Genomic DNA, 15538 nt, shown 5'->3' on the forward strand with positions numbered 1-15538 from the left:
CCTCGTAGTTTATCCGACATCACAACAACCTTTCCCCAGTGAACCAGCAGCTCATATTATTGCTATCAGATGTTTTTTATTAATAGGGCGTGGATGTGGTGTGTTTAATCCAGTTCAGCGTGATTTTCAGCCCATTTCCTCCAACATTTGCTGTTGAGTGTGTTGAACAGAAAGGGCCGCTGTCGGCCAGAGTGTGGCAGTCTTCGACAGGGCTGCCATCTGTACCTCCCCCTGACGACGTGACGTGTGAGACAATAAAACAGGCAAAAGCGGTCAGTCGTCGTTGAACAGGAAAATGCGCTTGGACGTGGAAAACTGATTTTTGTTGCTGTTGTTGTTGGATATTTCCTCGACGAACGGTGGGATTGATGTGGATTAAGTGGAATAACAGCGGAATAAGCGAATGAAAAGATGAGACGGCAAGTACTGTTGTTCATCTTGGCTCTGTCTTTCACCTCCGTGTGCGGGCAGGTCAGCTACTCCATCCCGGAGGAGATGGAGAAAGGCTCGCTGGTGTGTAACGTAGCTCAGGACTTAGGTTTAGATTTGAAGAGGCTCCGATCAGGTCGAGCTCGTATTCATTCGGGAGACCGCGCAGAATACATCGAGCTGGATAAAGAGAGGGGGGTCCTCCTGGTGAAGGAGAGAATAGACAGGGAGACGCTCTGCGGGGAAACGACGCCCTGCGCTCTGCATTTACAGATGATTTTGGAGAATCCCATGGAATTGTTTCGCATTACAATCGAAATCACAGACATCAACGACAATGCTCCCAGCTTCGCATCCAGCAAAAAGCGTTTTGAAATCAGCGAGTCAGTCGTGGTCGGATCTAAATTTGTCTTGGAGAAAGCTTTCGATGCTGACATTGGCACGAACGGCCTTCAAAGCTACTCACTCAATCCAACAAACAATTTTGAACTGAAACTAGAAAACCAAGCAGACGGGAGTAAAAAAGTCGAGATGATTTTACAGAAGCCTCTCGATCGAGAGCACCAGGAGCAGATCTCGCTGTTACTGACGGCTCTGGATGGAGGGCAGCCGCGCATGTCAGGAACAATGCAGATTACTGTTCACGTCTTAGATGCAAACGATAACGCTCCGGTTTTCACTAAGCCAGTATATAAGGCTACAATAACCGAAAATTCTCCAAAGGGAACAAGTGTAATATCTGTTAGTGCCTCTGATAGAGACGGAGGATCGAATGGAGAAATATCATATGTAATATCCAACAGCAAGCTTCGACTGTCTGACCTGTTTCAGATCGATAGAACAACTGGAGAGGTTTCCTTGATCGGGGAACTAGATTATGAAAAAACAAAGGTTTTGAAGATAGATATTGAGGCTATTGATAATGGAGGACTGTCTGACTCCAGTAAGATAATAATTGAAATCACTGATGTGAATGACAACAGCCCTCAACTAAAAATCCTGTCTAAATCAGACGCCATCTTAGAAGATTCTCCGGTGAACACTGTCATTACTATGCTCAGTGTCAGCGACTCTGATTCAGGAAGGAACGGAGAGGTGAAGTGTGATATTAACGATGACATTCCATTTAAAATACAAAACACCATGAATGGATTTTATACTTTAGTGACAGAGGTCGCTTTAGACCGAGAAGTCGCGTCACAATATAACATCAGCGTGAGCTGCTCTGATGAGGGAGTGCCCTCCCTCTCCAGCAGCGTCACTCTCACCTTACACATCTCAGACGTCAACGACAACGCGCCTGTCTTTGAGAGGAGCTCCTATGAGGCCTCCATTGTAGAGAACAACACACCAGGTCTCTCTATATTCACGGTGAAAGCCAGAGACGCTGACTGGAACCAGAACGCTCGTGTTTCTTACATCCTGGAGGACTCCTCTGTTAACGGAGTGCCGGTCTCCTCGTACGTGTCCGTCAGTGCTGATAGTGGAGTCATCCACGCAGTGCGCTCTTTTGACTACGAGCAAATCAAAGATTTCCACTTCCGGGTCAAAGCGCGGGACGGAGGCTCGCCTCCTCTCAGTAGCAACGTGACGGTGAAAGTCCTGATCCAGGACCAGAACGATAACCCCCCTCAGGTCCTGTACCCGGTCCAGACCGGCGGCTCTCTGGTGGCTGAGATGGTGCCTCGGTCAGCAGATGTGGGCTACCTGGTGACTAAAGTGGTGGCTGTTGATGTGGACTCTGGCCAGAACGCCTGGCTGTCCTATAAACTGCAGAAAGCCACAGACAGGGCGCTGTTTGAAGTGGGCTCACAGAACGGAGAGATCCGAACCATCCGCCAAGTGACTGATAAAGACGCTGTGAAACAAAGACTGAGTGTCATAGTGGAGGACAACGGGCAGCCCTCTCGTTCAGCTACAGTGGTTGTTAACGTGGCGGTGGCGGACAGCTTCCCTGAAGTGCTGTCAGAGTTCACGGACTTGAGCCAGGACAAGGAGTACAATGACAACCTGACTTTTTACTTGGTGCTGGCTTTGGCTGTGGTCTCCTTCCTCTTCATCACCTGTTTAGTGGTTATCATCTCCGTCAAGATCTACAGGTGGAGGCAGTCTCGCATCCTGTATCACTCCAGCCTCCCCGTCATTCCATATTATCCTCCACGGTACTCAGACACTTTGGGGACAGGGACCCTCCAACACGTGTACAATTACGAGGTGTGCAGGACCACCGACTCCAGGAAGAGTGACTGTAAGTTGGGCAGAGCCGGTAGTCAGAACGTGCTGATAATGGAGCCCGGTTCCACAGGGACGATGCAGCGGATGCAGACTGAAAAGAGCATCCTGGACGAGCCTGACTCTCCTCTGGAGGTTAGTTTTGCCAAAATAGAGCGGCTATTTTCATCATCCTGTTGCTCGATAGTTTTACCTTACACTTGTGTTTTGGTGTGCTAATTCTGAAATTTATTCAACATTGGGGAATAATTGTGATCCGTTTTTGACAGTATAATTTTGTTCAGCACTTCGGACAGCGCTCTTGAGACAGACGTCACTGAAGTGTTGAAGCAGTGACTTTGAATTTGAACATGTCCTCTGAGAAACTACGTTTGCTGCAGCTGCTACTTTCGTGACACCAATTTTAGGACGACTTCTCACAATTTTAGTATGAAGTAGCATCGTGAAAGAAGCAGACTTTTATTGTTGGAAAAAAATGCTAGCAGGCCTTATAAGAATGAGCTTCATTTAACGGCATAACTTAGAAATCCTCCTCTTTATTGCCTTATGATATCTCTCATTTCTTTTCATACACCATATGACGTAACATTAGATGTTGATCCTTGTTTTTCACACTTTTTTCCCTTTACTCATCCTTTTTTCGAAATTCAGTTTTAGGTCAGCTGGCATCATTGCTGCTTGCTTTATGCGCTTTCGCATGTTGGACTCATCGGGCCGCTGTTGCCTAGTGTGTTGCAGTTGTATCTCGCCTTTGTGACAGAACCTCCCAGCCATCTTGGTGAAACAGTGAAGTGCAGCCTCAGACGCACAAAGCTCAGTGCGGGGATCAGACACGCTATTCGCGGACGGTTTTCTGGATCTTGACTTTATTTGTCTGTGTGGATTACATCACACTTTATCATCACTTTACAATCTACCTGTGACGGATTACTTTTCTTAAAACGGAATAAAAACTGTATCTGGGGTGCAGCAGAAGAATCAGACTGAACAATGAAACGGCAAGTACTGTTGTTAATCTCCATCTCATGCCTCAGCGCTGTGGCCGCGCAGGTCAGCTACTCGATTCCGGAGGAAATGGCAAAAGGCTCTTTGGTCGGAAACATAGCACAAGATTTGGGTTTAGATGTTCGGAGGCTTAAATCGGGTAAAGCTCGCATTTACACGGGAGACAGCTCGCAGTACGTCGAGCTGAACAGAGAAAGAGGAGTCCTCCTCATCAAGGAAAAAATAGACCGTGAATCGCTCTGCAGGCAGACGACGCCTTGCGCTTTACATTTTCAGATCACGTTAGAAAATCCCCTAGAATTGTTTCCGATCAACGTTGAAATCACTGATATCAACGATAATGCTCCACTTTTCCAAAAGGACGAGAGGAGGTTTGAAATCAGCGAGTCCGCCGTCATCGGCTCGAAATTCATGTTAGAGAAAGCGATTGATCCTGACATCGGGCCGAACGGTCTTCAGAGATACACGCTGAAGCCGAGTGACAGTTTCATGCTGAAACTGCATAGCCAGTCTGACGGGAGCAAAAAGGTAGAGATGGTTCTACAGAAGCCGCTGGACCGAGAGAAACAAGAGCACATATCTTTAGTTTTGACAGCAGAGGATGGAGGTGAGCCGCAGATGACCGGAACCATGCAGATTCATGTCACTGTTTTAGACATAAACGACAATGCTCCGGTTTTTAGTAAACCCGTGTACAAAGCCAGCATTACAGAGAACTCTGTCATAGGAACGCTGGTGACGAGAGTGAGCGCGTCCGATGCAGACAAAGGATCGAATGGAGAAGTGAGCTTCGTCATCGCGAACAGCATGGATCCTGTTTCAAAATTATTTCACATCAACAGCGAGGGCGATGTTATACTCGATGGGATCATAAACTATGAAAAAGAAAGGATTTATCACATCGATATCGAGGCGGTTGATCAGGGTGGACTGTCTGATTCTAGTAAAATAGTGATTGATGTAATTGACGTGAATGACAACAGCCCCTCTGTTAATATGATATCAAAATCAGACTCAGTCCCAGAGGATTCAGCTCACAAAACAGTGATCGCTTTAATGAGCGTTCATGATCCAGACTCTGATACGAATGGCAAAGTACACTGTGTAATACATGAAAACATTCCATTCGAAATTAAATCCACGTCGAATAATTTCTACAGTTTAGTGACAGACGGTGATTTAGACCGGGAGCGAGCCTCCGAGTACAACATCAGCGTGAGCTGCTCTGATGAGGGAGTGCCCTCCCTCTCTAGCAGCGTCACTCTCACCTTACACATCTCAGACGTCAACGACAACGCGCCTGTCTTTGAGAGGAGCTCCTATGAGGCCTCCATTGTAGAGAACAACACACCAGGTCTCTCTATATTCACGGTGAAAGCCAGAGACGCTGACTGGAACCAGAACGCTCGTGTTTCTTACATCCTGGAGGACTCCTCTGTTAACGGAGTGCCGGTCTCCTCGTACGTGTCCGTCAGTGCTGATAGTGGAGTCATCCACGCAGTGCGCTCTTTTGACTACGAGCAAATCAAAGATTTCCACTTCCGGGTCAAAGCGCAGGACGGAGGCTCGCCTCCTCTCAGCAGCAATGTGACCGTGAAAGTCATGATCCAGGACCAGAACGATAACCCCCCTCAGGTCCTGTACCCGGTCCAGACCGGAGGCTCTCTGGTGGCTGAGATGGTGCCTCGGTCAGCAGATGTGGGCTACCTGGTGACTAAAGTGGTGGCTGTTGATGTGGACTCTGGCCAGAACGCCTGGCTGTCCTATAAACTGCAGAAAGCCACAGACAGGGCGCTGTTTGAAGTGGGCTCACAGAACGGAGAGATCCGAACCATCCGCCAAGTGACTGATAAAGACGCTGTGAAACAAAGACTGAGTGTCATAGTGGAGGACAACGGGCAGCCCCCTCGTTCAGCTACAGTGGTTGTTAACGTGGCGGTGGCGGACAGCTTCCCTGAAGTGCTGTCAGAGTTCACGGACTTGAGCCAGGACAAGGAGTACAATGACAACCTGACTTTTTACTTGGTGCTGGCTTTGGCTGTGGTCTCCTTCCTCTTCATCACCTGTTTAGTGGTTATCATCTCGGTCAAGATCTACAGGTGGAGGCAGTCTCGCATCCTGTATCACTCCAGCCTCCCCGTCATTCCATATTATCCTCCACGGTACTCAGACACTTTGGGGACAGGGACCCTCCAACACGTGTACAATTACGAGGTGTGCAGGACCACCGACTCCAGGAAGAGTGACTGTAAGTTGGGCAGAGCCGGTAGTCAGAACGTGCTGATAATGGAGCCCGGTTCCACAGGGACGATGCAGCGGATGCAGACTGAAAAGAGCATCCTGGACGAGCCTGACTCTCCTCTGGAGGTTAGACTGCATTGCATATTAACTTCTTCACATCTTCAAATCATGCTAGTATTTTCTTTTCGTTCTCACTATCATTTATTATCGCCTCATCCAAAGTCCTGACAGAGTTTTTTGTATTTAGCAGAAATGAAACGAGTGAAGCCTAAAGGTTTCCTCTTCTTTTTAGTTGAATTATTATTGAATCATGTCAGACTTCAGTGCTAATTGATAGCAATTAGCAAACCTTCAGCACCAAGGAGAGCTACAATGATGTCACGAATTCCTGTTTTGCTCATCTTATTTCCTTGTGCCTTCTTCCTGTTCATAATTATCTCTAATCTGGTGTTCCGGTTTTTAACGCTCATACTGCAAATCATCGATGTCTTTTCTATCTTTATTATTTTAATCTTTGGCTTGATGGACTCTTTCATTTCCCTGTCTTTCTTTTCTTGAATGCCTCGTAGTTTATCCGACATCACAACAACCTTTCCCCAGTGAACCAGCAGCTCATATTATTGCTATCAGATGTGTTTTATTAATAGGGCGTGGATGTGGTGTGTTTAATCCAGTTCAGCGTGATTTTCAGCCCATTTCCTCCAACATTTGCTGTTGAGTGTGTTGAACAGAAAGGGCCGCTGTCGGCCAGAGTGTGGCAGTCTTCGACAGGGCTGCCATCTGTACCTCCCCCTGACGACGTGACGTGTGAGACAATAAAACAGGCAAAAGCGGTCAGTCGTCGTTGAACAGGAAAATGCGCTTGGACGTGGAAAACTGATTTTTGTTGCTGTTGTTGTTGGATATTTCCTCGACGAACGGTGGGATTGATGTGGATTAAGTGGAATAACAGCGGAATAAGCGAATGAAAAGATGAGACGGCAAGTACTGTTGTTCATCTTGGCTCTGTCTTTCACCTCCGTGTGCGGGCAGGTCAGCTACTCCATCCCGGAGGAGATGGAGAAAGGCTCGCTGGTGTGTAACGTAGCTCAGGACTTAGGTTTAGATTTGAAGAGGCTCCGATCAGGTCGAGCTCGTATTCATTCGGGAGACCGCGCAGAATACATCGAGCTGGATAAAGAGAGGGGGGTCCTCCTGGTGAAGGAGAGAATAGACAGGGAGACGCTCTGCGGGGAAACGACGCCCTGCGCTCTGCATTTACAGATGATTTTGGAGAATCCCATGGAATTGTTTCGCATTACAATCGAAATCACAGACATCAACGACAATGCTCCCAGCTTCGCATCCAGCAAAAAGCGTTTTGAAATCAGCGAGTCAGCCGTGGTCGGATCTAAATTCGTCTTGGAGAAAGCTTTCGATGCTGACATTGGCACGAACGGCCTTCAAAGCTACTCACTCAATCCAACAAACAATTTTGAACTGAAACTAGAAAACCAAGCAAACGGAAGAAAAAAAGTCGAGATGATTTTACAGAAGCCTCTCGATCGAGAGCACCAGGAGCAGATCTCGCTGTTACTGACGGCTCTGGATGGAGGGCAGCCGCGCATGTCAGGAACAATGCAGATTACTGTTCACGTCTTAGATGCAAACGATAACGCTCCGGTTTTCACTAAGCCAGTATATAAGGCTACAATAACCGAAAATTCTCCAAAGGGAACAAGTGTAATATCTGTTAGTGCCTCTGATAGAGACGGAGGATCGAATGGAGAAATATCATATGTAATATCCAACAGCAAGCTTCGACTGTCTGACCTGTTTCAGATCGATAGAACAACTGGAGAGGTTTCCTTGATCGGGGAACTAGATTATGAAAGAGCAAAGGTCTTAGACATCGACGTCGAGGCTATTGATAATGGAGGACTGTCTGACTCCAGTAAGATAATAATTGAAATCACTGATGTGAATGACAACAGCCCTCAACTAAATATCCTGTCTAAATCAGACGCCATCTTAGAAGACTCTCCGGTGAACACAGTCATTACTATGCTCAGTGTCAGCGACTCTGATTCAGGAAGGAACGGAGAGGTGAAGTGTGATATAAACGATGACATTCCATTTAAGATACAAAACACCATGAATGGATTTTATACTTTAGTGACAGAGGTCTCTTTAGACCGAGAAGTCGCGTCACAATATAACATCAGCGTGAGCTGCTCTGATGAGGGAGTGCCCTCCCTCTCCAGCAGCGTCACTCTCACCTTACACATCTCAGACGTCAACGACAACGCGCCTGTCTTTGAGAGGAGCTCCTATGAGGCCTCCATTGTAGAGAACAACACACCAGGTCTCTCTATATTCACGGTGAAAGCCAGAGACGCTGACTGGAACCAGAACGCTCGTGTTTCTTACATCCTGGAGGACTCCTCTGTTAACGGAGTGCCGGTCTCCTCGTACGTGTCCGTCAGTGCTGATAGTGGAGTCATCCACGCAGTGCGCTCTTTTGACTACGAGCAAATCAAAGATTTCCACTTCCGGGTCAAAGCGCAGGACGGAGGCTCGCCTCCTCTCAGTAGCAACGTGACCGTGAAAATCATGATCCAGGACCAGAACGATAACCCCCCTCAGGTCCTGTACCCGGTCCAGACCGGAGGCTCTCTGGTGGCTGAGATGGTGCCTCGGTCAGCAGATGTGGGCTACCTGGTGACTAAAGTGGTGGCTGTTGATGTGGACTCTGGCCAGAACGCCTGGCTGTCCTATAAACTGCAGAAAGCCACAGACAGGGCGCTGTTTGAAGTGGGCTCACAGAACGGAGAGATCCGAACCATCCGCCAAGTGACTGATAAAGACGCTGTGAAACAAAGACTGAGTGTCATAGTGGAGGACAACGGGCAGCCCTCTCGTTCAGCTACAGTGGTTGTTAACGTGGCGGTGGCGGACAGCTTCCCTGAAGTGCTGTCAGAGTTCACGGACTTGAGCCAGGACAAGGAGTACAATGACAACCTGACTTTTTACTTGGTGCTGGCTTTGGCTGTGGTCTCCTTCCTCTTCATCACCTGTTTAGTGGTTATCATCTCCGTCAAGATCTACAGGTGGAGGCAGTCTCGCATCCTGTATCACTCCAGCCTCCCCGTCATTCCATATTATCCTCCACGGTACTCAGACACTTTGGGGACAGGGACCCTCCAACACGTGTACAATTACGAGGTGTGCAGGACCACCGACTCCAGGAAGAGTGACTGTAAGTTGGGCAGAGCCGGTAGTCAGAACGTGCTGATAATGGAGCCCGGTTCTACAGGGACGATGCAGCGGATGCAGACTGAAAAGAGCATCCTGGACGAGCCTGACTCTCCTCTGGAGGTTAGAACATAGTTTCGTCACACACGCCCTTCCTGATTGCACTCTAAACGCTTTCATTCCAACATAGAGAACTTAGTTTAGTCTTTTCTTTTTCAACACTCTTGAGATTTTCACATAATCTCTCGTTTTAGGAATATATCAAAACTGATACAATTGATACATTGTTTATCTTTTATTTGACCATTATCTTCGTTTTTGTTTTTTGTCTTTTAAATATTGACGTTCAGTACCATGGACAGCTAAAAAACAGCTTCTTGTCTGTCTTCTATTCATTTTTGCTTACCATTTCCCGTTTTTTGACACAGCAGCTGCATTTTTTTTAATTCTAGACGAATTTGTGTTTTTATTTCTTACACGGCAATTTTGTATTATTTAACACCTAGGAATACAACACCACAATGTCAGTGTACTGAATATTTGTGGTGTCTGAGGAGGGGGTTGTGTGTTTTCCTTAACTCGTGTAGTTTCGTGATATGAACTCAGTGGGCCGCTGTTGACTTGCGTCTTGGTGGTTGAATCTCTTTTATACAAGGACGTCCCCTGCCCTCTCATACCGGAGACAGACTGAAGCACAGCGCTCAGTGTTCGACGGCGGATCTAATGGGATATATGGTTGGATTATTGTTGCCGCCCGTGTTTTGATAAGACGACGTTTGTTCGTTTCTGATTTGCATCAGTACCGCTGACATTAAGGGGAGGATCAGACGCTGTTTTGGCTCGGCGGAGGTGTCTGACAGAACAATGAGACGGCAAGTACTGTTCTTCTTCTCGATCCTCTGCCTCGGCTTCGTGCTCGGGCAGGTCAGCTACTCAGTCCCCGAGGAGATGGCCAAAGGTTCCTTCGTCGGTAACATCGCTCAGGATTTAGGTTTGGACGTTAAGCGCTTGCAAGCAGGCAAAGCTCGCATCCACACCGGGGACAGCACTGAATACATCCAGCTAAACAAGGAAAGGGGGCTCCTGCTTATCAAAGAGAGAATAGACCGCGAAGCCATCTGCGGTCAGACGACGCCTTGCGCTCTGCATTTTCAGATTGCCCTTGAAAACCCAATCGAAATATTCCAGGTTACTGTGGAAATTACAGACATTAACGATAATGATCCCGTGTTCGAGAAAGAGGAGAGAGTGTTTGAAATCAGCGAGTCCGCGGTCATCGGCTCTAAATTCATGCTAGAGAAAGCCATCGACCCTGATATCGGACTCAACAGTCTTCAGAGCTACACACTGAAGCCGAATGACCATTTTATGCTCAAACTGCACAGTCAGTCCGATGACGATAAGAAAGTAGAAATGATTTTACAGAAACCTCTGGACAGAGAGAGAGAGGAGATTGTTACACTGCTGGTAACGGCTGTAGATGGCGGAGAACCGCAGAGGTCCGGCACGATGCAGATTCATGTGACAGTACTCGACGTCAATGATAACGCTCCTGTTTTCACCCAAACTGTTTATAAAGCAAGCGTAAAGGAGAACTCCCCCACGGGAACACTCATCACCAAAGTGAGTGCGTCTGACGCAGACAAAGGCTCGAATGGAGATGTGAGCTACGTTATTGGAAGCAGCATGAGCAGTATTTCAAAATTATTCCACATTAGTGAAGATGGGGAATTTATATTAACCGGACCGATTGATTATGAAAAAGCACAGAAATATGCGATTGATATAGAGGCGGTTGATCGAGGAGGTCTGTCTGATTCCAGCAAAGTGATAATTCATGTAGGAGATATTAATGATAATAGTCCTTTAATTAATATGATTTCAACATCGAGTTCAATCGGAGAGGATTTGCCTCCAAATACTGTTGTTGCGGTCATGAGTGTAAATGATCCTGATTCTGAGGAGAATGGCAGAGTCCGATGTGTGATAGATAAAAATATACCATTTACAGTTCAAACCACGTCTAATAATTTCTACAGTTTAGTGACAGACGGTGATTTAGACCGGGAGCGAGCCTCCGAGTACAACATCAGCGTGAGCTGCTCTGATGAGGGAGTGCCCTCCCTCTCCAGCAGCGTCACTCTCACCTTACACATCTCAGACGTCAACGACAACGCGCCTGTCTTTGAGAGGAGCTCCTATGAGGCCTCCATTGTAGAGAACAACACACCAGGTCTCTCTATATTCACGGTGAAAGCCAGAGACGCTGACTGGAACCAGAACGCTCGTGTTTCTTACATCCTGGAGGACTCCTCTGTTAACGGAGTGCCGGTCTCCTCGTACGTGTCCGTCAGTGCTGATAGTGGAGTCATCCACGCAGTGCGCTCTTTTGACTACGAGCAAATCAAAGATTTCCACTTCCGGGTCAAAGCGCAGGACGGAGGCTCGCCTCCTCTCAGCAGCAACGTGACCGTGAAAGTCTTGATCCAGGACCAGAACGATAACCCCCCTCAGGTCCTGTACCCGGTCCAGACCGGAGGCTCTCTGGTGGCTGAGATGGTGCCTCGGTCAGCAGATGTGGGCTACCTGGTGACTAAAGTGGTGGCTGTTGATGTGGACTCTGGCCAGAACGCCTGGCTGTCCTATAAACTGCAGAAAGCCACAGACAGGGCGCTGTTTGAAGTGGGCTCACAGAACGGAGAGATCCGAACCATCCGCCAAGTGACTGATAAAGACGCTGTGAAACAAAGACTGAGTGTCATAGTGGAGGACAACGGGCAGCCCTCTCGTTCAGCTACAGTGGTTGTTAACGTGGCGGTGGCGGACAGCTTCCCTGAAGTGCTGTCAGAGTTCACGGACTTGAGCCAGGACAAGGAGTACAATGACAACCTGACTTTTTACTTGGTGCTGGCTTTGGCTGTGGTCTCCTTCCTCTTCATCACCTGTTTAGTGGTTATCATCTCCGTCAAGATCTACAGGTGGAGGCAGTCTCGCATCCTGTATCACTCCAGCCTCCCCGTCATTCCATATTATCCTCCACGGTACTCAGACACTTTGGGGACAGGGACCCTCCAACACGTGTACAATTACGAGGTGTGCAGGACCACCGACTCCAGAAAGAGTGACTGTAAGTTGGGCAGAGCCGGTAGTCAGAACGTGCTGATAATGGAGCCCGGTTCTACAGGGACGATGCAGCGGATGCAGACTGAAAAGAGCATCCTGGACGAGCCTGACTCTCCTCTGGAGGTTAGAATTATAATTTATCAGTAAACATACATTTTTATTGTATTGATAACTCAACTCTGAGGTGTGGATTGCTGTCCAGTGGTCAAAGTGACCAAATGACTTTCAGCACCATAGACAGAGGCACAATTACCCGACAGATGTTACTGTTAATTGTCTTTGTTCAACTATTTTACATGTCCTCCACTTTGTGCACCACCGAGGAAAACTCAGATCTTCTTGCTGTTTGTTTTATTCATTTTCAGACATAAAAATACATTTTTTATGATAACACTGAGTAGACGGGCTGCAATAATAGATGTAGTTTGGCTTATAAGGACTACAATAATTCTGCCTGCAGTTTTGCATGTTGAACTCATAGAGACGCTGTCGTCCAGCATGTTACTCAGTGAGAATGTGCCGTCAACTGTTCCTCCCTATCCTCACTCGGCGTCGAGGAGAGGGGGACATTCGATAAAGCTCACGAACGGAAAGAGTCTGGACTAAAACGTCGATCTGGCTCGGAGTATTTCCTTTCATTGTTGAGGAATATTTTCCACTGCTGTCTTGTTATAGCCGGGACATGTCTTGGATGCACCTTTTGCCTGGGGAAACGTGTATTTCTGCCTTTAACATAGTGTCGAGGAGAACAATGAGACGGCAAGTACTGATCCTCATCTCCTTCTGTGTCTTTGGTGCGGTGTTCGGGCAGGTCAGCTACTCGGTAAAGGAGGAAATGCACGTCGGTTCTTTGGTCGGGAATGTAGCAGATGATTTGGGTCTTGACGTACTGAAACTAAAATCACGTAACGCTCGCGTGTATTTTGGCGATAGCAGAGAATACGTCGAGCTGAATAAAGACAGAGGAGTCCTGCTCATCAAGGAGAGAATAGACCGAGAGGCGCTGTGCGGACAGTCGTCGCCCTGCGCTCTGCACTTTCAAATCATTTTAGAGAAACCAATCGAATTTTACAAGATAATCCTTGAAATCGTCGACATAAACGATAATCCTCCCACCTTTGAGAAAGGAGACATTAAATTCAAAATAAGCGAATCTGCGGTGACTGGGTCGAAATTTGATTTGGAGCGCGCCGTTGATTTAGATGTTGGAATTAATGGTCTCCAATCCTACCTCCTTGAACCGACTGATAATTTTGCTCTGAAATTACATAATCAAGCAGACGGCTCGAGGAACGTTGAGATGGTTTTAAAAAAGCCTCTGGACAGAGAGAAAAACGAGCATCTGTCTCTGGTGTTGACGGCGGTAGATGGAGGCGAGCCTCAGATGTCTGGAACAATGCAGATCCTCATCACGGTGTTGGATGTAAATGATAACGCTCCTGTATTCACAAAAGCTGTATACAAAGCCACCGTTGCAGAAAATTCACCGAAAGGCACTGTCGTGGCGAGAGTGAGCGCGTCAGACGCTGATCACGGATCCAATAGCAAGATCACGTATTCAATCAGAAACACGTTAGATAATGTAAGAGAATTGTTCAAAATAGACGAACATACTGGTGAGATCACACTGATTGGTAACATCGACTATGAAAAGTCACAGAACTATCAAATAAATGTTCGTGCAAGTGACGATGGCGGATTAACAGACACTTGCAAAGTCATCGTCGATGTCATAGACGTGAATGATAACAGTCCGATCATCAACGTGATGTCCGAGACGAATGTGATATCCGAGGACATTAAAAGCCGAACTGTCGTAACAATAATCAACATTCAAGACCTCGATGATGGTGAGAATGGCAAAGTAAGATGTGCTATACGTGACAATATCCCCTTCTTACTGCAGTCGACTGAAAATGACTTCTACAGTTTAGTGACAGACGGTGATTTAGACCGGGAGCGAGCCTCCGAGTACAACATCAGCGTGAGCTGCTCTGATGAGGGAGTTCCCTCCCTCTCCAGCAGCGTCACTCTCACCTTACACATCTCAGACGTCAACGACAACGCGCCTGTCTTTGAGAGGAGCTCCTATGAGGCCTCCATTGTAGAGAACAACACACCAGGTCTCTCTATATTCACGGTGAAAGCCAGAGACGCTGACTGGAACCAGAACGCTCGTGTTTCTTACATCCTGGAGGACTCCTCTGTTAACGGAGTGCCGGTCTCCTCGTACGTGTCCGTCAGTGCTGATAGTGGAGTCATCCACGCAGTGCGCTCTTTTGACTACGAGCAAATCAAAGATTTCCACTTCCGGGTCAAAGCGCAGGACGGAGGCTCGCCTCCTCTCAGCAGCAACGTGACCGTGAAAATCCTGATCCAGGACCAGAACGATAACCCCCCTCAGGTCCTGTACCCGGTCCAGACCGGAGGCTCTCTGGTGGCTGAGATGGTGCCTCGGTCAGCAGATGTGGGCTACCTGGTGACTAAAGTGGTGGCTGTTGATGTGGACTCTGGCCAGAACGCCTGGCTGTCCTATAAACTGCAGAAAGCCACAGACAGGGCGCTGTTTGAAGTGGGCTCACAGAACGGAGAGATCCGAACCATCCGCCAAGTGACTGATAAAGACGCTGTGAAACAAAGACTGAGTGTCATAGTGGAGGACAACGGGCAGCCCTCTCGTTCAGCTACAGTGGTTGTTAACGTGGCGGTGGCGGACAGCTTCCCTGAAGTGCTGTCAGAGTTCACGGACTTGAGCCAGGACAAGGAGTACAATGACAACCTGACTTTTTACTTGGTGCTGGCTTTGGCTGTGGTCTCCTTCCTCTTCATCACCTGTTTAGTGGTTATCATCTCCGTCAAGATCTACAGGTGGAGGCAGTCTCGCATCCTGTATCACTCCAGCCTCCCCGTCATTCCATATTATCCTCCACGGTACTCAGACACTTTGGGGACAGGGACCCTCCAACACGTGTACAATTACGAGGTGTGCAGGACCACCGACTCCAGGAAGAGTGACTGTAAGTTGGGCAGAGCCGGTAGTCAGAACGTGCTGATAATGGAGCCCGGTTCTACAGGGACGATGCAGCGGATGCAGACTGAAAAGAGCATCCTGGACGAGCCTGACTCTCCTCTGGAGGTTAGAACATTGTTACGTCACACACGCCCCCTTACTCGACACGAAACGCTTTCATTCCAACATAGAGAACTTGGTTTCGTCTCTTTTCAGCACTCTGGAGAGCAAAAAGCAACCCCTTAATTTTCACAGTTTCACGAG

The 15538-nt window shown here is 47.8% G+C and overlaps 6 protein-coding genes across 21 annotated transcripts in view; all 6 read left to right on the forward strand.

Annotated features, from left to right (window-relative positions):
* Window positions 1-15538, forward strand: part of LOC147251089 (protocadherin gamma-C5-like) — a 279342-nt gene that overhangs the window by 207029 nt on the left and 56775 nt on the right. The gene's annotated exons all lie outside the window — the stretch shown is intronic.
* LOC147251129 (protocadherin beta-16-like) lies at window positions 168-3124 on the forward strand. Its single transcript, XM_086222644.1, has one exon. It carries the CDS (start codon window positions 412-414, stop codon window positions 2878-2880), a length of 2469 nt encoding a protein of 822 aa, XP_086078770.1. The 5' UTR covers window positions 168-411; the 3' UTR covers window positions 2881-3124.
* On the forward strand, window positions 3478-6256 carry LOC147251130 (protocadherin beta-16-like). Its single transcript, XM_086222643.1, has one exon. It carries the CDS (start codon window positions 3652-3654, stop codon window positions 6133-6135), a length of 2484 nt encoding a protein of 827 aa, XP_086078769.1. The 5' UTR covers window positions 3478-3651; the 3' UTR covers window positions 6136-6256.
* Window positions 6478-9276, forward strand: LOC147251131 (protocadherin beta-16-like). Its single transcript, XM_086222951.1, has one exon. It carries the CDS (start codon window positions 6880-6882, stop codon window positions 9274-9276), a length of 2397 nt encoding a protein of 798 aa, XP_086079077.1. The 5' UTR covers window positions 6478-6879.
* LOC147251132 (protocadherin beta-16-like) lies at window positions 9870-12478 on the forward strand. Its single transcript, XM_086222952.1, has 2 exons — window positions 9870-12387; window positions 12467-12478. Exons 1-2 carry the CDS (start codon window positions 10006-10008, stop codon window positions 12476-12478), a joined length of 2394 nt encoding a protein of 797 aa, XP_086079078.1. The 5' UTR covers window positions 9870-10005.
* LOC147251133 (protocadherin beta-16-like) lies at window positions 12702-15520 on the forward strand. Its single transcript, XM_086222645.1, has one exon. The coding sequence runs from the start codon at window positions 12947-12949 to the stop codon at window positions 15518-15520; it is 2574 nt and encodes an 857-aa protein (XP_086078771.1). The 5' UTR covers window positions 12702-12946.

Source organism: Aulostomus chinensis, chromosome 13 (genome assembly GCF_037954235.1).
Source record: "Aulostomus chinensis isolate RoL2024-O1b breed Wild chromosome 13, RoL_Achi_v1.0, whole genome shotgun sequence".
Taxonomy (NCBI): Eukaryota; Metazoa; Chordata; class Actinopteri; order Syngnathiformes; family Aulostomidae; genus Aulostomus; species Aulostomus chinensis.

What these genes read in the sequence shown, in the direction of transcription:
- LOC147251132 (XM_086222952.1), top strand. Translation starts at nt 10,006, where the DNA reads ATGAGACGGCAAGTACTGTTCTTCTTCTCGATCCTCTGCCTCGGCTTC.
- LOC147251131 (XM_086222951.1), top strand. Translation starts at nt 6,880, where the DNA reads ATGAGACGGCAAGTACTGTTGTTCATCTTGGCTCTGTCTTTCACCTCC.
- LOC147251130 (XM_086222643.1), top strand. Translation starts at nt 3,652, where the DNA reads ATGAAACGGCAAGTACTGTTGTTAATCTCCATCTCATGCCTCAGCGCT.
- LOC147251129 (XM_086222644.1), top strand. Translation starts at nt 412, where the DNA reads ATGAGACGGCAAGTACTGTTGTTCATCTTGGCTCTGTCTTTCACCTCC.
- LOC147251133 (XM_086222645.1), top strand. Translation starts at nt 12,947, where the DNA reads ATGTCTTGGATGCACCTTTTGCCTGGGGAAACGTGTATTTCTGCCTTT.